At 45.3% G+C, this 21541-nt stretch overlaps 2 protein-coding genes across 8 annotated transcripts; both read left to right on the top strand.

Annotated features, from left to right (window-relative positions):
• The first annotated feature begins 808 nt into the window (after positions 1–808).
• TMEM139 (transmembrane protein 139) lies at positions 809–3060 on the top strand. Its single transcript, XM_008153955.3, has 2 exons — positions 809–1056; positions 1525–3060. The coding sequence occupies exons 1-2, from the start codon at positions 824–826 to the stop codon at positions 1937–1939; spliced, it is 648 nt and encodes a 215-aa protein (XP_008152177.2). The 5' UTR covers positions 809–823; the 3' UTR covers positions 1940–3060.
• A 1100-nt stretch (positions 3061–4160) lies between these two features.
• Positions 4161–21263, top strand: CASP2 (caspase 2). 7 transcript variants are annotated; one of them, XM_054726341.1, is made up of 12 exons: positions 4247–4310; positions 5033–5120; positions 7418–7568; positions 7867–8034; positions 8183–8264; positions 8827–8921; positions 9191–9367; positions 14858–14986; positions 15121–15211; positions 18596–18745; positions 18920–19029; positions 19179–21263. In XM_054726341.1, the coding sequence occupies exons 2-12, from the start codon at positions 5053–5055 to the stop codon at positions 19308–19310; spliced, it is 1353 nt and encodes a 450-aa protein (XP_054582316.1). In that variant the 5' UTR covers positions 4247–4310; positions 5033–5052; the 3' UTR covers positions 19311–21263. The 7 variants fall into 7 exon arrangements, with proteins under 7 accessions (XP_008152175.2, XP_054582319.1, XP_027984798.2 ...); XM_008153953.3 differs by lacking the exon at positions 5033–5120 and having other exon boundaries at positions 4161–4310; XM_054726343.1 differs by lacking the exon at positions 4247–4310 and having other exon boundaries at positions 5052–5192.
• The last annotated feature ends 278 nt before the right edge of the window (positions 21264–21541 follow it).

Here is a 21541-nt window from a genome sequence, read left to right as displayed (position 1 = left end):
TGTCCTCTTCCCACCAACCTCCCAGCCCTGTTAACTGCAGGCAGGAAACTAGAAATGTGAGCTTACTGAGTTAGAGCCAGGAGAGGGTGGAGGACCTGGGTGGATGTGAAGTGTAGAGAGGTCAGAGGTTATCTGGCTTCTGCCCATGGCCCTAGGCCTTTGTAAGATTCCCACGCAGCTGTGGCCCTGTGGCTATGCTCTGTCTATGTGCATTTTCTACCTCCAACCGAGCATGGACTGACTGGAGGAAATGTGAAGGTGGGGTCAGACACGAGGTAAGTGACGCCCCCTACTCCCTACTCACCCCAACAGGGTCTTACTGAGGGCCCTGACTGGGCAGCTGGGGAATGGAGGTCCAGTGCAAACAGTAATAGAAAAAGGGCAAGGTCTGCCCCATCACCTGGATTCCAGAGATGCCAGTGAACCCCAAGGCCCAAGGGCCCACCCAGGACTGGATCCTGTTGTGGAATGATAGAACTGGGAGAATCCAGGGAAGAAGGAAAAAGGAAGGGGGGCAGGGCCAGGACACAGTAAACTGGCTTGATGGCTGAGAATCGGAACTCTTGGGCAGGTGTCCTGGCTTATTCCACACATCCTGATACCCTGGGACCCTGATCCATTGTGAACCTACAGAGAATTACAGAACTGGAGAGGATACTGATGATCATTTATTTTGGCCATTTATTTGATTTGAGATTGAAGAGCCTGAAACCCCCAAAAGGTGTCTGATATGGTTACTTTGGAATCTGTCCCAGCCATGATGCCAGTTGCTGGTTGAGACACAACAGCTGTGTATCTTTTTGCAGGAGCCTGGGGAGGGGCCATGTTGCCGAGCCAGTTGTGGGGGAGATTGGAGAAGCCACTTCTCTACCTGTGCTGTGCCTCCTTCTTCCTGGGGCTGGCTTTGCTGGGCATACGGCCGGACATCGTCCCTGTTGCTTATTTCTTTCTGACCTTGGGTGGCTTCTTCATGTTTGCCTGCCTGCTGGCCTGCTTTCTGGAATGGGTGTTCCAATCAGTGCAGCCGGACAGCCCAGGGGCCTCGGGCAATGCTCGGTGAGTCGAGGGGTGGACAGGATTGAAGGAATATATGGTGCCAATGATTTTCAACCTTTTCCATCTCATGGCACACATAAACTAATTACTAAAATTCTGCAGCACACCAAAAAAACATGGGTTTTTTTGCCGACCTGACAGATATAATACGTATAATCTTGACTCATTCACACCATACAGCTATTGTGATGGCTACTGTCATTCTTTTAGGCAGCCTAAGGGGAAGGTCAGTGCCCTTGACTAAGTAGTCAGGTATTGCATGTTATAAATTCTTGGAGCACACCGGTTGAAAAATCGCTGCACTGTGCCCATTCTCCCTGTGTCTCTCTAGTCTCTCAGACATACAGGCTCTGCTTTCCACCTCTATCACTGGTATCAGTGACCCCTATGGAGGGGTCTTTTGTTGGTAGAAGATAGAAAAGGGCTCCTTTCAGTAAGCCACCAATGACCTTATTTCTCCTTCATCAGGGACAATGAAGGCTTTGAGGTGCCACCCTATGAAGAGGCCGTGGTGTTGGAATCACAGTGCCGCCCCCAAGAATTGGATCAACCACCTCCCTACAGCAGTGTGGTAATCTCCCCAGGACTTGTGGAGGGACAGCCTGGCCATCCAGAGGGGCCCAGGAGAGCTAGAGTGGAAAGGCGAGTGGGCTCAGAGGGGTCTATGACCCCAGGAAGTGCTGGAAGAGTTCCTATCAGCCTTCGGCTTCGGGGACCACGAGTTGTGTCCACTGCTCCTGATCTGCAGAGCTTGGGCATGCTCCCCAAATTGGAGTCGCTCCCCAGATTGGAGCCTCTTACTCCACCGCCTGACTATGATGTCAGCTTCAGTCACCCTGATGATGACAATGTTTTTTATGAAGACAACTGGACACCCCCCTAACAGACTTTCCCAGGATATATCATATCTCTGCACCAGACCCACTCATTCATTTGACCACTTTTCCCAGTGCCTGCTGGGGACTGGATATCACCAATGGGGATTTTAACCCAGAGGGGAGTTAGGCTACGGTAAGCCCTTCTCAGTTGAGATGCAGGTGGTACAATTTGAATTTTTCAGGCGACATTCAGAAACCTAACCCATAATCGTTATTTTCAGAGTTAGATTGAGGGTGAGATGAGACAGTGATCCAGAGAATCTGGAGAAGAAAGAAAAGAAGCAACATCTGAGTGACAGTTACGTTGCCTCTGCTCTGGGTGCTTTGCCTCTATTAGATCACCTAGACTTCCCAGCCTCGTAAGGTAAAATCACCCTCATTTGAAAAATGAGGATTCCAAGGGTCAGAGAAGTTTGATTATTTGCACAGGAGCACAGTGCTAGTAAACAGCATAAAAATAGCTTGAACTCTGATCTTCTGATCCGAAAGCCTATGATGTTCTCAAAATGTGAACGAAAGAAGCCACCTGCTAACCTGACAAGCTCAGGGGAGGCCTGTGTGGCCGTCTTGAAAACTCAGAGACCTAAAATAACCACAAAAGATGGTCTGAAAATTAAATATTTAACTACAAACAGGTTATAGTGGGCAGTCATTCCTAAGCTGATATCTTCCCTGACAAAGATCAACTTAGATCTTCTTTACTGAGCCCATTTGCCTTTTTGCCTCTAAGATAACATATCTGTGAGATGTCTGGGTAACTTGTAACTTCCTTTTTACCCCGGACCCCTCAGGGCACAACAAATGGCACCGGGACATTCCCTCGTTGTTATTGTTATCAAGTTAATTGTCAACTGTTAATTACGTTAAAGTATCCTGTATCCATCTCTGTAAGAGAAGCACATGTCCATCATTTCGCTTTTCACCCTATCCCAGGTTTCCCCGCTTTGCTTTGTCCCACCTCCCTAATCTATCACCAATGGATTTCATGTAACTCACCTACGTCCCTTTCCTTTGATTTCAATGTATAAAAGTAGATGTAACCCTGCATTCTCCGGAGCATTATCTCAATTCATTGAGGTTCTGCTTCCCGGCATATGTCGACAGTTTGGCTCAAATAAACTCACTAAAATTCTTTACAGGTTTCAATGGTTTTTTTTTTCGTTAACAAAAACAAGGTAGCCAGGCCATCCGCACATCTCTCAGTCTGTCTCAGACAACTGCTGGTGAGGGATGGTAGACAGAGTGGGGGACCAGTTGTGTCTGCAGTCAGGGTGGGCTGAGAGTGGTCAGGAATGTGCCCAGCCTCCTGGAGGCACAAGACCAGTCAAAGCTGTGATAACCCCTGCTCCACGTGGGAAGCAGTTCTGGCCCAAGGGCTAGAGAACAGTGCCCAGTGAGGGGTCCCCATCCTATTGGGAAACAGTGGAGTAAAACTGCCCTATGGTTAGGGTCTTCCCATTCTGGGAATGGGTGGAGAAGTGGATCAGCAAGGATAAAGCCTGAGCTTCTTGGCAGAGGTGGCAAAGTATCTAAGGATAGATACTCTTGCGTCGTCCAATGTGAAGGCCGGAATCAATTGCACTGACTCTCATCGCTTCAGCCTCACCCCTGCACTCTCACTGCTAGGGTTTTACATCAGCCCCGGCCCTGCTTCCTCACATCCCAACTAAATACTAGATTGTCTGGAACAAGCACGTCAAACTCGCGGCCCACGCGGGCCGCATGCCTGGTTTCTTTGGCCCGTGTTAGACTCTGGAATCATGCGCTGGGAGTTGCTCAACCACCGATGACCTACCCTCCTCTTCAGTGCGCTCCCACACAGGCCTCCAGTCCTTGAGCCGGTACCCGTCTGGCGCCTCCTAGTGTTCCCCGCTTCCTTACCTCTCCCCACCATTTCAATAAAGTACAAAGTCCGGCCACACCCGTCTCTGTACAGTTCTTGCAATAGGCCAGGCAGGCGGAGTGGGCGGTGCGGGGGAAGGAGCCATGATTTCCGCGGGAACCCACGACCAATCGCATTCCCACGTACGGCGGGGCGGCTCCTCGCTCTATGCCCACCCCTTCCTTTTCCGCCGAGGGCGCGCTCTCACTCCATTGGACAGCGCGTCCACCGGAGGCTCTGCGCCTGCGCGCGCAACCAGTGACAGGCGGGGCGGGGCGGCCTCGCCGAGGGGTGGGGCCAAGAGAGGTAGGGCGCAGGCGCGTTGTGGGCCGCCAGTCGGGAGAGGCATGCAAAGGACTCGGAGGCTTTCAGTTTGTTTGGATCGTGGGCGGTGCGTGCACAGCCCGGGAAAAGCGAGAAATGGCGACGCCGATCGCGGGCTCCCGGCCCGCCCTCCCCCTAAACGGGCTAATGACCGCTGACAGGGGACGCAGGTGAGTGAGGGAAGAAACCACGGGTCCTTAGTGGGGCCCAGAGAAGGGGATCGCGCGGCTCAAGCGTGTGGCCCTGGCGCCTCACCCCACCTTGGACCCCCTAAGGAGCCTTGTCCGAGCTTCCTGCCAGGAGTGGGGAGCCGGGCTGCGCCCCCCAGGAGCGCGCGGGCCTCCTCTCGGCCACGTCCCTCCCTGCCCAGCCTGGATTCGTCCAACCCAGGGGGTGGGGAGGGGGGCTTTGAACAAGGGAGCTCTTTCCATCCCTGCCAAATCTCGGCTTCTCTTAAAGACTCTCCATCTTTGAATCGTTCTGAGTCTTTCGCCTGCTTCGCTTCTGAGGAACTCGATCCCCTTAACCGATGAGACCCGCAGACCTCCTGATGCTGCCTAATGTGCATTTGGTTTGGATTGACTATATCATGACCCGTATTGCGTTGGGTATAATGACCAGATTTTCGAAGCAGTCAGCACAGGCTTTGAAAGGGTGAGAGCACTTTGAAAGGACAAGGAGGTTCCCGAGGCTCCCCGTGTGTCTCCATCTCTGTCTGCCCCAGTTATAGCATTTAATGGCAGACATCACACAGGATAACATGTAAGTGCCTCCTGGTCCAGACCCAGAAGATTAATCGAAGACTTCGGAACTGAAACTTGATGGAGGACACTGGATCAAGACTGAAGAACTCTCTTTGTGTCCTTTTGTCTATCCCTTCCTCCCCTTCCAGATGTGTCCTAAAGTTCTAAGATGGTGGTTACCTTTGGAAAGTCCACCTTTGAGATTCACGGCATAATATGGAATACAGGAAGGAGCAGGTGTGTGGAAAACAGATGATGCTGCCCTGGCCGCTTTCTCAGTGGTTAGAGCGTCGGCCCTCAGACTAAAGGGTGTGTTGTTTCTGGTCAAGGGCACTCACCTGGGTTGCTAGCTGGATCCCGGCCCCCATCCGGGCACGTGTGGGAGGCTACCAATGATGTGTGTCTCTCACATCTATGTTTCTCTCTCTCTCACTCTTTCTCTCTACCCCTCCTTTCCACTCTCTCTAAAAATCAGTGGGAAAATATCCTCGAGTGAGGGTTATCAAAAAAAAAGAAAAGAAAGAAAGAAAGAAAAGAAAGCAGATGATGCTTCAGATTAAACCCAAGGAAGTTTTTTATTGAAAATCCAAGTATGGAACTTGAAAGGGTTAAGGACTGGGAGTCGATTATTGAATTATGAGTATGGATGAGACAGACTAGGGACAGCTTCTTTCAGAGGTTCTTAATATCAACATTTAAGGGTAGGCCAAAGGTCCTCTGGAGGAATATGGTGGGCATAGAGAGGACCTGGAGAGAATGGTGTCATGGGATCCAAGGGAGGAAAAATTTATTTTGTTTGTTTTAGTTTGTTGTTATTATTATTATTTTAGAGAGAGGAAAAGAGAGAGAATCATTGACATGAGAAGGAAACATCAATAGAGAAAAACATCGATGTGAGAGGGAAACATTAATAGGCTGCCTCCTGCATGTCACCCACCGAGGATGAGCCCAAAATCTAGGCATGTGCCCTGACAGGGAATTGAACCAGCAACCTTTCAATGCCTGGGACAACGCCCAACCTACTGAGCCACACCGGCCAGGCCTGCTTTAGTTTTATGTTCATCAAAAGTTAACAGCAACAGGCACATATTAAAACGAGTATGGCAAAGCCTTTTACAAATGGCTTTACTTTGAGGTTGGTCTCATTACACTTATTTTTACCTGAGTTTTATCATTGTTATTGCTTTGGTATGTTCGAAAGTGATTATTAAATGGTTTTGATTTCTGTAGATTGTGTTGTAGCAGGTTTTTACTGAAAGTTTGGGGTAATAGGAGTCTTTCAAGAAACAAGAAGTTTAAGTGGAATTTAAAACATCACTACTGTTCTAAACCCAAATTGTAACATAGGTTGGCTGCTTCCAACCCTGGGAATGTGTTCCTGACCACTTCCTCTGCCTTCGGATCCCACATGATCTCTCTCAGCTCTTCCAAGACCATGCTTTTTTTCTTCTGTAACTACAAATCTCTCACCTAGAGTTAAGCCAAGTATATTCTACAAATGCATGGTATTTCCCTGATTCTAAGAAGCACATTGTAGCATCTTTGAGATCAAGATGGATCTTTAAATAGGGTTTTAAGTTATAAACTGAAGCTATTACCATATCCCTTTCTCACTGCCATCAGGCTCTTACTACTATCATATATTTGGAAACTGACTAAGCAGGCTGGCGAGCTCTAGATTTACATAAACTAGGCACATAGATAATATACAGTTAAATGGGATTCTTTTAGTTCATAAACAGAAACTGATCTCTTTCCAAACCAGTAGCAAAACTAAGGAATCCTTGAAATAAAGATATCCCTAGTAAACTAAATTATGAAAATAATTTAGCCTTTATGTGCTTTAACTCTTTAAGTGATTTCAAATTATGGTGATTGTGTCCATCATTAGTATTTATCTACTATGACTTCCTGTCATACTTTCTACTTACCCAGTTTTTACAGGATTCTGATAATTTCTAGTCACATTTTGTCACAGGAACTTAAAGTTTGAAAAGCCATAGTTATAATTTGTATAATTAGACTAGATAGAGTGTGTTTGTGTGTTGTCTCATTTACTTTCCATTAGAGCTGGCCGTTGGTTTGAGTTTTTGCCATTGTATCAAATTATTTTATTCTTAACGCAGAATCATTTAAAACTTACATCACTTTCAGCAGCCTAGATAAATGATCTGAAGTGTTTTTTGAAATAATTCTTTTAATTGAAATTGGTCTGTCTGAGGAATATTCCTTCTCATGAATACATGTGTGCTTGTGTGTATTTTTGATAAGATAGCTTTTTTCCCTCCCCTAAAGACACCATTTATCTCAGACAATGCTCTCAGTTGAACATACTCCATAAAGAATTACATCATTTCCTTATGCTCAACATGTTATCGCTCAATACTTCTTTGATTTTAATGAGATTCGATCAAATTAACCTTGGTTATTGTAAATTCTGTTCTTTTGTTCTTCCTGCCCACACCTCTTCCACTCCACTCTTCTGGGCCACATCTTCTGTACTGACAGCCTTTCTCTCTGCCTTTTATCTGTAGGGTATTGGGAGTGTGTGGCATGCATCCGGACCATCAGGAAGCTCTGAAAAAGAACCGAGTGCTGCTGGCCAAACAGCTGTTGCTGAGTGAACTGTTAGAACATCTCCTGGAACAAGACATCATCACCTTCGAAATGAGGGAGCACATTCAGGTATCTGGAGGCGAAAGAGAAAAGCCAAGTAAATTGGTTGTAGAAGTAGGAACAGAGTATGATAAGTGTAAAAAGGGTGCGGTGCCCTATTAAGGAATTGAAAATGCCCTTCTACCCTAAAGCATTGAACAGAAAAGGTATATAATTCAGGAATAATGGGAAGGGCTTCACCCATATTGTTTTTCCTGTGAAAGAAATTCTTGAAATGGATGATGACGTTTTTAGGAAGCTCATCTGGAGAAATGGAATTATAGCTAGATATGTAAATATGATTTCATGTTTTATTCTTGTATTATAGGCCAAAGTGGGCAGTTTCAGCCAGAATGTGGAACTCCTCAACTTGCTTCCCAAGAGAGGTCCCCATGCTTTTGATGCCTTCTGTGTGGCCCTGAGGGAAACCAAGCAGGGTCACCTGGAGGATCTGTTACTCTCAACCCTCTCTGGTCTTCAGCATGTACTCTCACCGGTATGGAGCCCTAGACACGTGGTGTGTTGAGAAGGGTTAGTTTGGTGGGTAAGGAATTTATGACACAGGGTGGGGAGACTAGATCTTTGTTTTATTGGGACTAGACCATCTCCCTGAGACCTTGCACGGGGCTCCTGATTTCTTACAGTTGAGCCGTGACCACGACTTGAGTCTGTCTTTCCCGATGTGTGAGTCCTGTCCTCCTCACAAGCAGCTCCGCCTGTCTGCAGGTGAGAATTGATGGGGTAAAATGGGTCCAACAAATTGACTTCCCTTTTCTTAACTGGTATCTGACTTTGCCCTGGAGTGATAACTTTTCATTCATATTGGGAACAGTTTCCTCGGTGAATTTGTTCAGGACTAGCAGGGCAGTTTAGATGGGGTATTGGTTATCCTATTTCCCTTCCATCACAGATGATGTTTTTATGGTAATTGACCCTTGGAGCAACTTGTATAGGTAGAAAATTCCTGCATATGGTTGGCCTGACTCCTCTATGAAGCTGAGTTATTGTAGAATGAGGAAAGTCATCATCAGCCACTAGCCTGCTAATTGAGATGCTTTGTGATTAAACAAGGCTTTTATCATATATCCAGTTCAGTTATTCAGTGACTTGAGTACCTAATTATATTTAGGCTAAGTAAATAGGTCTCTGACCTCATGGATCTTACAAATTTAGGGGAATAGGCAAGACCAGTAATTATTAAATCCCCAGTTCAGAGGGTGCCTGAAGTTATGAAGTACTAGGATTGATGCATAGATTGTGTGCTAGCTTTTGGCTTTCTGTGCCACAGATACTGTGGAGCACTCCCTAGACAACAGAGATGGCCCACCCTGCCTTCAGGTGAAGCCTTGTACTCCCGAATTCTATCGAACACACCACCAGCTGGTGAGTCCGGCAAAATGGCACGAGGAAAGAGTTGGGAAATGAGATGTCCCTTCTGGGCATGTGAACTTAGTTTGTGTACACATTCTGTCCCTGTTTATTAGTCAGAAAGTCTTTGCTGGTGGAAGTCTTCTATGGGCATATTTCTGTCTTGACCTGGTGGGGTTCAGAAGAGTATGATGTCTGTGTTTTCTTGAAATGTGTCACCTAGTTGGGGAGGCGCAGTTTCTGTCCTCAGGAAGCTCTGGGTCTAATTGGCGTCCCCTCCCCAGGCCTATAGGTTGCAGTCTCGGCCGCGTGGCCTGGCACTGGTCCTGAGCAACGTGCACTTCACTGGAGAGAAGGACCTGGACTTCCGCTCTGGAGGGGATGTGGACCACAGCAATCTAGTCACCCTCTTCAAGCTCTTGGGCTATAATGTCCATGTTCTACTTGACCAGACTGCACAGGTATCTGATGTAGCATTTGGGGCCAGAAACCCCTGCTACTTCTCTGCTTGCTGGGCTGTGTCTTACTAGTTACTTTACTCCTTACCTTTTTGCTCACTCTTTTCTGCCTCTCACCTTGCAATCTAGTTTTTATTTTTTTTAAAAGAACTAGGGTCAGCCAGCTACTTCAGTGTTGATTCTCAGAAGGTTGTGCTCTCCCTGCTGAGTAATAAAAGTCCACGGTTGGGTTCTCATTTTTTCATGCTCAGCAAATTAACCTTTTGCACTCGGATGTCGAGTGTGACTCGACACGGTTAGCATCGGTAGCAGGAATTGAGAAAAAAGCAAGCGAGTGCAAAGGGTTAATTCCCCGTCACTCAGGGAGTGAGGAGACACTGAGAGTCACCCAACCAGCTCAGAAGGATATTTCTAAGCCAAGGCTACACAGGACATTTATTTCTTGGTTAATCATAACAGGAGTCTAGTTATTATTGTAAAGATTACTTTAACAGATAAAATTGTTGCAAATGAGAGTTCGCTGGCATTGCCCTTGTAAATATTGTTTTGTGGCAGTTTAATGAATTAACATATAGGAAAATTCCTTGTTTTTAAGAGTTGGGTGGCCACAAGGCAGATCTTAGGGTAAATTACTTCTGGACTAGATGCCTGCAGATCATAAGCATCATTATGAGTTATTCCTCATTAACCTCAGTTAACCAGCTACACTTCCAACTTTATTACCTTTGGATATTTCTGTTTTGAAATTGTAATAGCCAATTGGTGAATTAATATTCTTCAGAATAGTAGTACTTTCCTGCATTGCCTTTTGGAATGTCAGTGGTAAAATTAAAGTTTCTGGGAGATTCACTTTGATCTTTTGAGGTACGGGTCTCTGTTTTGTCTTCAACATTGTCTGCGGTCTCTGTTTCTCTCTTCTCAGCTGTCTTGCTTCTGTGAGGAAAATGATGTATTTGCTATACTTTGGTAAGGCCAGTTTCACCAGTAGGTTCTCAGGTGTTCTCCTTTGCATGCTGTTCTTGCCAGCTTTCCAGTAACAGCTCTTGCAGAGAAGTAAGGCCACCCTTGCTCCAAGCCATGGCTGAGCAGCTGCTTCAGTCATCTAGTATTCAAGTAGGTCATCTGCTTTCCTGAGAGGTCTGTTGGAAATCAGCCATGATTCCTACAGAGGGAATCCTGTTAGAAAGTCTTAACAAGAGGAATGCTTTCTATGCTTCCTTACAGGTTCTGCTCTGGGAATTTATGCTGTCCTGGTTTTCTGTATTGTGTGTAGTCAGTGGGAATCTTACATGCATGCTAGTGAAAGATACAATCGTGAGTCACCAAGTCAGCTGTATACTGTTGTTTTCAGAGACAGTCATCAGAACAATGTGTGGATCTATGAGCCCATTTCATAAACACCATTCCTGTTTATGTTAAACCTGATGCAGACTCAATCAAAGACCTACTGGATTCTCATTATCTGGTTACATTGTTCTGTATTGCAATTGCGGTAACATCTAATTTTGAGTACCTTAGAATGGGCAGACTATTAGTACCAGAGATTTAAAAATGTGGACCTTGAGTTCTAGGGACCTCAGTTAGATGAGAAAGTCTTGACAGCAGCAAAAAAGGAAGCACGTCTCATATATTCCCAAGGACCAAGCAAAATTTGAGACAGTTTCTTCTACAATAGTTAAGAGGAAGAAACAATTGCCTGGATAGATATCATCTGAAGGATAAGTGGAGACTTGAACTGGCCTTGAAGGACAGAAGTTACTAAGGTGAGAGAAGTGGTGAAGGGATCCTAGGCAGGGAGAATAGTGTGTGGACAGGAAATGTATGTGCGATGTTAGGGACCTAGTAGGTGAACCAAATGTCTAGGGCAAAAGAGTGCCGGAAATAAGATTGAAGATAAAGGGACCAGAATGCCCGGGGCCTTGGATGTCTTCACAAAGGAATTAGACGTCCTTGTTTTGACATTAGAACATCATTAGTAATTCTTTAGCAGAAAGTAATGCATTATTCACGTGATGATTCAGAAAGATTAATATGACACCATTGTAAAGAACGGAGTAGAGGCTAATGGCAGGAAACCCACTTTGGAGTTAAAATCATAATGTCTAGTGCAGCAGTCACCAACCTTTCGGACCACACGGACCACCAGTTGGTGATCGCTGGTCTAGTGGACCAAAAGGGAAAGAATATATGTGAAAACAGTATAATGGCATGGTTGTACTTTCATTGCTTGATGATTGAATGACTGCATAAAAAGGGAGATGGAAAAATTAAGTGAGGAATTGAGGGCCTCAGAGGAAGTCAGGACCAAAGACGTAAATTTGGGAATTACTTGTGTAGGAAAAGTAATGAGAATATGAGATCTTTGAAAAAGAGTAACAAGAGCAAAAGGCTTAGGGCTGAACTCTGGGAGATAGCCCTCCATGTAGCCTAATCCTCAGCTCTAGAGATTCAGAGACGCGAGGAGGACATTGCAGAACCGGTTTCTGGCAGTGGCCAAACGCTCAGATGCGGTACAATCAGGTCGGCACAGTGGGGGTGAGAATTTGGTGCACTACACATCTGCACTGAATACTTTCTTCCTGGAAGGACCTCACAAGAAACTCAACTCTTGTTATATAATTATTTGGCGAGCAAAGAAACAGAATCCAAAAAAATTAAGATCCCCTCTTTTTGCCTTCTATTACAACTTTTTTACTTTCCGTTTAAAAATTGGAAACAGTAAGTAGTCTTAGGGAATCCTTTTTTCTTGACAGTGTGAGAGCGCTCACTGGTCTTTCACTGCTTGTGTTGGTTTTCATTTCTTCTCTTTGGCATCAAAGTCTATTCTCATTGCATCTCCCTCATGAGGCTGCTAGTTCTAGAATTACAATTCATCATATATAAAGAAATAACCCGTTTTAAGTGGCAAATTTTCTTTTGCTATATGGTATTGGTTAGGTTGCAGACTGCTTTGAAAGTGTAGGGACAAGCAGTGGGTCATTCCAGCAAAATGAAGCTATCCACAAAATTTTGCATATAATTTCAGATGGTTTGCAGGTTATTCTCTTCTCCTGTATCCCCCACCCTCAGCCAAAAATAAAGGCAAGACTGCTCTTTAGAGAAGTACTGTAATTTTATCTGAAATTAAAATTACAGATAATTTTAATTACAGCTGCAGATCCCATTTTAAGCTATGCTACCTTGGAAAAATTTCCCCAAATGACTAATCTCCATTTATTGAAAGGTTTAGTTGTATCAATTCAGTTACAAAGTATGTGTTCTTACTTTGGACTTTCTTGTCATCTATTTACTGACCTAATAATCTCGCTGAAGTTCAAAATGCTCGTCTTTTTATTCCCTTCCACAAAGAAACTTAACTTCAACTACTACTTGCTAAATTGTTATGGTCATCTCCAGAGGAGCCTTTATACTTACGTATTCTCTTGGGGTTATATATTCTTAAAACAAGTCAATTTTGTCTATCTTTTATTACCTTAAGATTTCCAATATTACGGTCAGCTTCTACTTGCTCAGAAAATATACATACTTTTTCAACAGAGCCAATTTCTCCATTTCCAGTTATGTTGCAGACTTACAAGTCTTATATAATGAAGTCTCAATTATGTGCAACAGAAGTACATTGGCCCTTGAACAACACAGGTTTAAACTGCACAGGTCCACTTACATGCAGACTATATATCCCCAGGTTTCTCATTCGCAGATTCAACCAACCTCAGATGGAAAATAGTATTTTCAGCCTGCTGTTGGAAATCTAAAGATGGGGAGGGCTGACTGTATGCCTTTTTCTACGCCATTTTATATAAGGGACTTGAGCATCTGAGATCTTTGTTATCTGTGGGGAGTCCTGGAAGCAATCCCCCACAGATACTGAAGGATAACTAGTTAACTTTTGGGGGAGTCAGAAGTACATATGGATTTGTGGGTGTCAAATCACCCCTACCCACTGCATTGTTCAAGGGTCAACTGTATTGCAAACAAATAGATTGGTAGTTCTCAAACTTTGCATGTCAGATCACCCGAGGGCTTGTTAAAACACAGTTTCTGGGGCCCAAGACTTTGCACTTCTCACAAATTCCCAGGTGGTGCTGATGTTGCGCTTTAGGGACCACACTTTGAGAACCACTGCAACATATTACACAAGTGTGTGCTTTTTGTCGGGGGCTGTATATGGTGACTTTTCTGCCTGGACAGCATACTCATCTTCATTACAGTTCATTCAAATTCATAATAAAATAACTTATCTCTCTGCTGATCTCAGATAGGAGAGACAGTGCAGGCATCTTGAGTTGTAGAGGGAGACAGGTTTAACAATTAGTATCAGGTTTTATATTATGGTATACTTTCGATTGATGGGCCAAATGCCTAAAGTACAGAGGTACTTGTGTATGGCAACATAGTGCTAGATAAACAAAATTCTTTTAAAAAATTTTATTTTAACATTGATTTCAGAGAGGAAGGAAGAGGGAGGAAGAGATAGAAACATCAATGATGAGAGAGAATCATTGATCAGCTGCCTCCTGCACACCCCCTACTGGGGATCAAGCCCACAGCCTGGGCATGTGCCCTGACCAGGAATAGAACCATGACCTCTGGTTCATAGGTCAACATTCAACCACTGAGCCACAGCGGCCAGGCAATAAAGCAAGATTCTTAAATTGGAATACAAGGTTGATTAATAATAGGGTTTTTTTTTGGGGGGGGGGGGCGGGGGGAGGGAGATAATATTGTTACCCTTAATTAGACATACACATAATAATAATGACAGGTCTTTGCAGGATGTGCCAGACATAGCTATAAGCCCTTTTTTTCTTACAGAATGGGCTTAGAGTCTTGAGGGACTTAATAACTTGTACCAATTTTGAACCCAGGGGTCAAACTTCGGTCTGTCTGTCTGATCCCATGGCCTATGCATTTAGTCATGGCTCTGACAGAATTTTCCAGACAGCATGCTCCTTCCTGAACAAGATGTTTTATACAGACATCACCACTGTCTCTGGGCACTTCAGGTCTCAGACAGAAAACAGCATAGAAGGTCTGCTGTTCTCTAGATCATGGTCCTGTTAAGCCCTTTGCCACGGAGCAGTTTATTTCCTTGTGGCCCCATAGGTGATACTCATTCACCGCTCAGCAGGTGGCCCCCTGTGCCACTAATGTACAACAGTATTTGCTCAAAAGAAATCTGGTTGTTGATAGGGGGGTGGATAAAGTTAACTAGCTCTTGATTAGCTTCATTAGTGATGTGCTTTAATCCAGGAGTTCTTAGCATATCTCAGTCTGTGAATTTTGTGCCATTATATTCAGAATTCTGTGTCTGAAGTCATGCATTTTCTAGTGAATCCATGCTTTTTCTAGCCTCTCAACGGGTCTCTGACTTTACTTATCATTGACCACAGAAATCACTTTTCCTTCTAATAACTTAAGGTTTCAGACACCACAGAAAAGCTTATATTGGTGCTGACTATAGTGAACAACACTAAAAGGTGTTTCTTTTAGGAAATGCAAGAGAAACTCCAGAATTTTGCCCAGTTGTCTGCTCACCGCGTCACTGACTCCTGCATTGTGGCCCTCCTCTCTCACGGCGTGGAGGGCGGCGTCTATGGTGTGGACGGCAAGGTGCTTCAGGTGTGTGCAGTCTTGTGGATGGTGCTGGATCACGTCTGTCACCTTCGGCCTGTGCTGGCTGCTGCTGTGTGTATAAGACTCAGAAGGTCCTACTGTCCGCTTACCCTCCCTTCTCCCTTATTCCTTTCCACCAGCTACAAGAGGTGTTTCGGCTCTTTGACAATGCCAGCTGCCCGAGCTTACAGAACAAGCCGAAAATGTTCTTCATCCAGGCCTGCCGTGGAGGTGAGTGCCCTGCAGGACGAGCACCGGGGTGGCGGCTCCTGGGCAGCCTCCCCCCAGCTCTCACTTTCCTGTTTGCTCCTCTCAGGTGCTATTGGATCCCTTGGGCACCTCCTTCTGTTCACTGCTGCCACCGCCTCTCTTGCTCTGTAAGTGTCCCCGATGCATGGGGTGTGCTGGGACCTGGGCAGCTCATGGCTCTCAGGTCGGTCAGCTCTCTGCATCGCCGTGCCTGTTCTCAAGACTCTTTTCTGAGGACTCGGACTTTTTTCTGTGCTTACCAGTAACCTGATGTGCTTTTTTTGTTACTTCTTCCGGTTAAAGATTTCCTGTCCCTCTCACTTTATCCCTTCCTCTTTTTCTTCCTCTATCTCTTGTCCCCTTTTCCACTTTCTCCTTTTTCTCGACTTTTCACCTACCCTGCCATCCTTGCCTCCCTGCTTCATCATCCCTGTGCCATGCAGGACAGCAGGTACCAGTTCAGCCCTGTCTTCCTTCTCCTGAGCTGCTTCCCTCCCTCTTCTTTCTTGAATGCAGTTCTACCCCAGGACTCGGACTAGGCTCAGCAGACATGCGGGCTTACTTACTGGGAGGAAACCAGTAATAACAAAAAACTAACTGCAATCAAATTCTGCCTCTACCACTGATGTCCCTCTGTCTTCGTTTCCTTGATATAAAATGTGGAGAATCATCAGGCCTATTTCATAGAGCTGTTGTGAAGATTAAATGAAATAGTGCATAGGAAGGGCCTGCTTAGCCCAGTGCCTGGCTCCTAGTAAATCCCCCAAAACTGCCAGCTGTGGCTGTTACAACATGATCAGTGTTTTCGAAGGGCTTATAGGTTGGTTCAAAGGTCACTTTGTCTAAATATTCAAATAATTACTTTTATCTGTTGTATGTTCAACACATGTAAATGACTAATAATGTTTTTATTCTCCTAATATCACCAAAGAATATCATTTATTAAGGTCCTACAACATGACTAGGACTACACTAGGTAGTGTCACAAAAGCAAAGGAAAATGTGGTCTCTCCAAAGTGCCTACAAATTACTTGGAAAATACAGCAGTATACCTGAAGTAGTTTTGAGTAGTTAAAGGCCTGAAGTAAGTAAGGGTGAAATCAGTGAGATACCAAACATACGAAGACGCAAGTTGTAAGGAGTAGGTCATTTTAGGTCAGCTTAGTTTGAAGAGATTTGGGGGATATGATGAGGCTTAATTTGGACCCAGAATGATAAGATTTACATAGATATGGAGTAGCAGATAGAGTCTTTCAGGAGAAAGGGTGGGCGGCAGGGGTTGATAATAATATGACAAGCACAGCAAGATTAAAATCATGACCCCTTTCCCGCCTCCCCCAAAAGAAATGATGTGCTGAGTCAGACGTATGCCCGGATGTAATTTAAAAACCGAGCGTCTGTAAGTATATAGTGAGATGTGGCCACAGGAGGTAGAGCCAGCTGGTTATAAACCTTTAGTCACGACTGAGATTTGGGGCTTCAGCAGATAATAGTATGAAGCTTTGGGAGCTTAAATAAGAAATTATGTGATGATTTTTTCCCAGGACGATCACCATGGCAGGAAGCTGCACTAAGAAAAGAGTATGTGAGGCAGGAACTTAGGTTTTTATTCACTTGCTGTTTTCCTAGGCCCAGAGCATTGCCTTATAGATGTATGGTAGCACTTAATAAATAGTGAATGAATGGATAGAGACTTTAGCGATAATGTGGAAAACAAATATGGGGATATTGGAAAGAAAGAACTAGTAACGTTTATTAACAGATCTGAGGCCTGAAGGTAGGAAAGGAGTTTCCTTTCTCTTGAGGGACACATTCAGCTTGGCCTAGTTCCTTCAGGAGGTGTCAACAGCAAAATAAAATGAAAGACATTCATGATCATTTTCTCCTATATTCAGAGATATACACACACTGTAGATCTGGATAGGGAGAAATGGCTCTGAATCTGAATCTTCTCTAAAATTAAGTACTTAAACTTGAGCTCACCTGTCTTCTGTATTTAGTTAATATGGTCAATGTCTATAACAAATATCACCCTCACCTGGCCAGTGTGGCTCAGTGGTTGAGCATATGAACCTAGAGGTCAGGGTTCGATTCCTGGGTAGGGCACATGCCTTGGTTGTAGGCTCAATCTCCAGTAGGGGGTGTGCAGGAGACAGCTGATCAGTGATTCTCTCTCATCATTGATGTTTCTATCTCTCTCCCCGTCCCTTCCTCTGAAATCAATAAAAATATAAGTTTTTTTAAAAAATACCACCTTCTCCGTATTCTATGAGGGCAGAGACTTTTTCTTCACTGTCTCTCTAGAGCTTAAAACAAAAACAGTGACTGGCACATGGCAGTTGCATAATAAATCTTTATTGGATCAATGAATCTTGGTTGTCGTCCCCCCCCCCCCCCCCCCCCCAATTTCTTCAAGCTTCTCTTTCCTTCTAGGCTCTCTTGAATGTTGCGTGGAGCAGGCAATGTTGTGAAAAAGCATACTTTTATCTTTTGTGTGATGAGTTGTGTGTCTTCTCTGTCTCTCTTTCCTACCGACACACCCCCTCACATTCCCAAAATGAAACAACATCAAATAAGACTGTGTCTGGGATAGGTAAGGCCTCAGTGAAGAGGCGGGGCATTGCTCAGGGTAGGTTGAGAAACTACTGCGAAAACTTTTGAATATACAGTAGGTCCTCGGGTTATGTCGGAGATCCGTTCCTACGGTGCGAGGTAACACGATTTTCGCCGTTAGTTGGAACCCACCTGCACAAGCACGTACATCACTCACATGGAGCACATACACAGCAGTAATGAAGTGAAACAGTAAAAGAAATTTAAAAGAAAGATAACAATTCCTTACCTTTACTTGTGGTAAATAAATAACAAAAACATAAAGCACATATGTACATACGTCAAAATGGCGGAACCTTTTTTTTTAATATAAATGGGAGATGGTGACATAACCACAAAATGACGTACGTCAAGTTATCAATATTCTATTGTGTTTTGCAATAAAAAGCACAGGTGCATTGTTCAGTGAGCAAGTGACTCAGGTGCATTGTTCAGTGAGCAAGTGAATCATGGACAGAGGCGGTTTTTAGTTCTGTTTACCAGGGTATGTGACTCAGCACTTTCCCCGTCTTGCACAGAATAGACAGCTCAGACCATGTGTTTGGGTACCCCCCGGGGTAATGGATGCATGCAGGGAGAGGAACGGGAGCAATTTTTTTTTTTTTGCATTTAATTCATCAGCCCTAGATTGGAGGCAGCAGCTGGAAATGGCTCTTCCCGGTCAAGGTTGTAGGGAACTTGGGCTTGTCTATGACGGGCCCAAGAAAGATGAGAGGAAATAACATCCTGTCCACTCTGTCTGCCTTCCTACAGATGAAACGGATCGTGGGGTTGACCAGCAGGATGGAAAGGGTCACGCCCTGTCCCCCGAGTGTGAGGAGGGTGATCCTGGTAGACAGGAATTGCTGAAGATGCGGCTGCCCACTCGCTCGGACATGATATGTGGCTATGCCTGCCTCAGAGGTATTGTGAATTCTAGAACAGTCCAAACGATTACACTCTCCTATAGACTTGCACTTTTTCATGTACAGCTCTGATGGGGTGGGTACAACGTGCCACGGACAGCTAGTTTGGGATGTCCAGCTATGCAAGGGTATCCCATGACCATCACACTGGTGACTTTTGTCCTGGTTGTAGGGACTGCCGCCATGCGTAACACCAAACGGGGTTCCTGGTACATCGAGGCCCTCACTCAAATCTTCTCTGAGAGGGCTTGTGACATGCACGTGGCCGACATGCTTGTCAAAGTAAGTCGCTCAGTCTGGCTCTGAACCTTTTGCCCTCCCGGGTGTTGTGCCTTTCTCCTCCCTTGCCCAGTCACCGCCACAGTCTCTCCACCCTTCCTGTGAAAACACCAGATTCTCAGACTTTGGACCCTTGGTTTTTGCCTTTCCAGGTGAATGGACTTATCAAGGAGCGCGAAGGCTATGCCCCCGGCACAGAGTTCCACCGGTGCAAGGAGATGTCGGAGTACTGTAGCACCCTGTGCCGGCACCTCTATCTGTTCCCCGGACACCCTCCCACGTGACGCCACCGCCCGGCACCAGGGCCACAGATGGTGTGCTGGAGCTTCTGCAGGATCGCGGTTTCTGTCCTTCCCTCTCAGGGACTGGGAGTTTCAGGCTGGTTTCACAGCCTGCCGTCCTTGACATTAAGTCCCGCCCACAGGCTGGTTCCCGCTGTGTGAGGCTCTTTTCCTGGGCTGGCCCTGGCTGGACTGGTTGCCAGCCACGTTTGGCTGCCGTAGAGGAGCCTGGTGAAGGGTGTGTGAGCACGGGGGCTTTATGGGGAGAGGCATGCAGGTCCCCTCCACGTGTGTGCTCACTCCTGCCCCACGCTTTTGTAGGTAGCATTGTGGTCATTGCTTTTGTTATGTTGGTTAAGATGTCTCGGAGGTCACCTCCCGTCTTTCATATCACAGCCCCTTTTGTCCCAGAGTGAGAGTCCATTTAATGTAGGCATTTCCCATGTGGCTTTGGAAGGACAAACAGGACTAGAGACACACGCTGCTGCTGTGTGTGTGGAACAGCCTGTGCATTCCTCCCATGCAGCAAGGCCACCGCAGGAAGGACAGTGCCACCTGTGGCTCCTCTGGACTCGAGGAACCCGAGCTTTCAGCAGAGGCTAGGGGTCGGATGCCTTGTATCTGGAACTCACTTTATGCAGGGACGTCCCCAAGGTCTTTTCTCTGAACTTTCACTGGAATGAGCCTGGCAGTGCCAGCAGGGGCAGGTGAGGGTGGGATGCTTCCTCATCCTCTAATCTGTCACCTTACCTTCTCCCTTTCTATTTGTTCTCTCCCTGCTTCCTGATATCCTGGTTACTGCTGCCTCCAGATGCGTCTAAAATACTACTTAATTGGCTGCTCAAGGATGTGATGTAGTTCCTTGTTCCTGCTTTCTGTTTCAGTGTTAAATCCCCTTGGATAGTATATGGCCTATTTCCTTGTCCCCTGTGTCTCTCTGTTTCAGGGAGGCCTTTGCTAGATGGCTATCCATGTTTGTTTACCCTAGGAGCCGTCCTTACCAGTGCTTACAGGAGACTTTCCTGTTCCTGAAGGCCTCTCTGACTTCCATTCTTGTACACAATCTAATATCAATATAACAGATTTGGTTTTTAAATATAAATCTTGATCATGTCACTCACCTGCTTGGAACCCTTTGGTTTCTTATTACATCTCAAATAAAATCCAAACTCCTTACCTTGGCCTACAGGCCCCACCTTCCCCTTGAACCTTATTAAGTACTGCTTTTTCTCTAAGCAGCAACCCAGTGGCTTCCTCAGTTTCAAACATACTGAGCTCTTTCCTGTCATGAACCGTCGCAGACACTCTCTGGGGGTCTACTGAGTGCCATTCCTCATCACTTGATTGGGTGGTTTATTCTTCAAGTGTCAGCTTAAATTCCACTTTCTTGTGGAGGCCTTCTCAGGCCATTCTGTCTCTAAATGATCTATGTTTATTCCTGTGCCTGTTTAATTCCTTCATTGCACTTTTCATAACCTATGATAATATTTACTTGCTTCCCTTGTTCATTCTGTCTCCTCTACTAGAAACTCCATGAGGGCAAAAACTTTTTTGTTCATCAATATGTACCCAGTGCCTGGCACATGTCAGGGCTTCAGTAAATGTTAAAAGAAGCAACCCTAGCTAGAATCCTACTTTTTGACAATATACACAGTTTGGTGTTTTTTCGTGTGTTTTGTTTTATTCACTGGTATTATCCCCTGAAGATATGTCACATTGAGACAACTTCCTCTACATCTCCCATGGGGCCTGGCACAGTGCTCGGCCTGTATCATAGTTCAGGTGCTCAATAAATGCTCATTCTGTGAGCCAGGTGGTTCGGAGACTTGTAGCCAAGTCCTCCCTACCCCTGGATCAGTATTGTATGGAAATATTTGGGTGATAAACCTTTCACTTCCCACTGCCAGATGTTACATCGCCATCAGGTGCCAAATAAATGCTTATATTTATTACTGATATGTGTCTTATGTCTCTGTGTCTGCAGACAGCCTTACGATGCCCGCATATTTTTCTTAGCCCCTTATAGCATCCCTCACCACCCCACAAGGCATACCCCTTCTTATTTTGCTGCCAATTTTTAAAATTTTTTAAGTTTTTCAATATATATTTTTAAATTGATTTCAGAGAGGAAGGGAGAAGAAAGAGAGGTAGAAACATTAATGAGAATCATTGCTCGGCTGCCTCCTGCACGCCCCCTACTGGGGATCAGGCCTGCAACCCAGGCATATGCCCTG

The sequence above is a fragment of the Eptesicus fuscus genome, chromosome 14 (genome assembly GCF_027574615.1).
Source record: "Eptesicus fuscus isolate TK198812 chromosome 14, DD_ASM_mEF_20220401, whole genome shotgun sequence".
In the NCBI taxonomy this organism is placed as follows: Eukaryota; Metazoa; Chordata; class Mammalia; order Chiroptera; family Vespertilionidae; genus Eptesicus; species Eptesicus fuscus.
The sequence above is the reverse complement of the archived record's forward strand: the minus strand, read 5'-3'. Positions and strand labels throughout refer to the sequence as shown.

What these genes read in the sequence shown, in the direction of transcription:
- TMEM139 (XM_008153955.3), top strand. Translation starts at nt 824, where the DNA reads ATGTTGCCGAGCCAGTTGTGGGGGAGATTGGAGAAGCCACTTCTCTAC. An exon ending in GGGGCCTCGGGCAATGCTCG is followed by an intron (nt 1,057 to 1,524) that starts GTGAGTCGAGGG and finishes CTCCTTCATCAG; the next exon opens with GGACAATGAAGGCTTTGAGG.
- CASP2 (XM_008153953.3), top strand. Translation starts at nt 4,237, where the DNA reads ATGGCGACGCCGATCGCGGGCTCCCGGCCCGCCCTCCCCCTAAACGGG. An exon ending in TTCAGCATGTACTCTCACCG is followed by an intron (nt 8,035 to 8,182) that starts GTATGGAGCCCT and finishes GATTTCTTACAG; the next exon opens with TTGAGCCGTGACCACGACTT. An exon ending in TGGCCGACATGCTTGTCAAA is followed by an intron (nt 19,030 to 19,178) that starts GTAAGTCGCTCA and finishes TTGCCTTTCCAG; the next exon opens with GTGAATGGACTTATCAAGGA.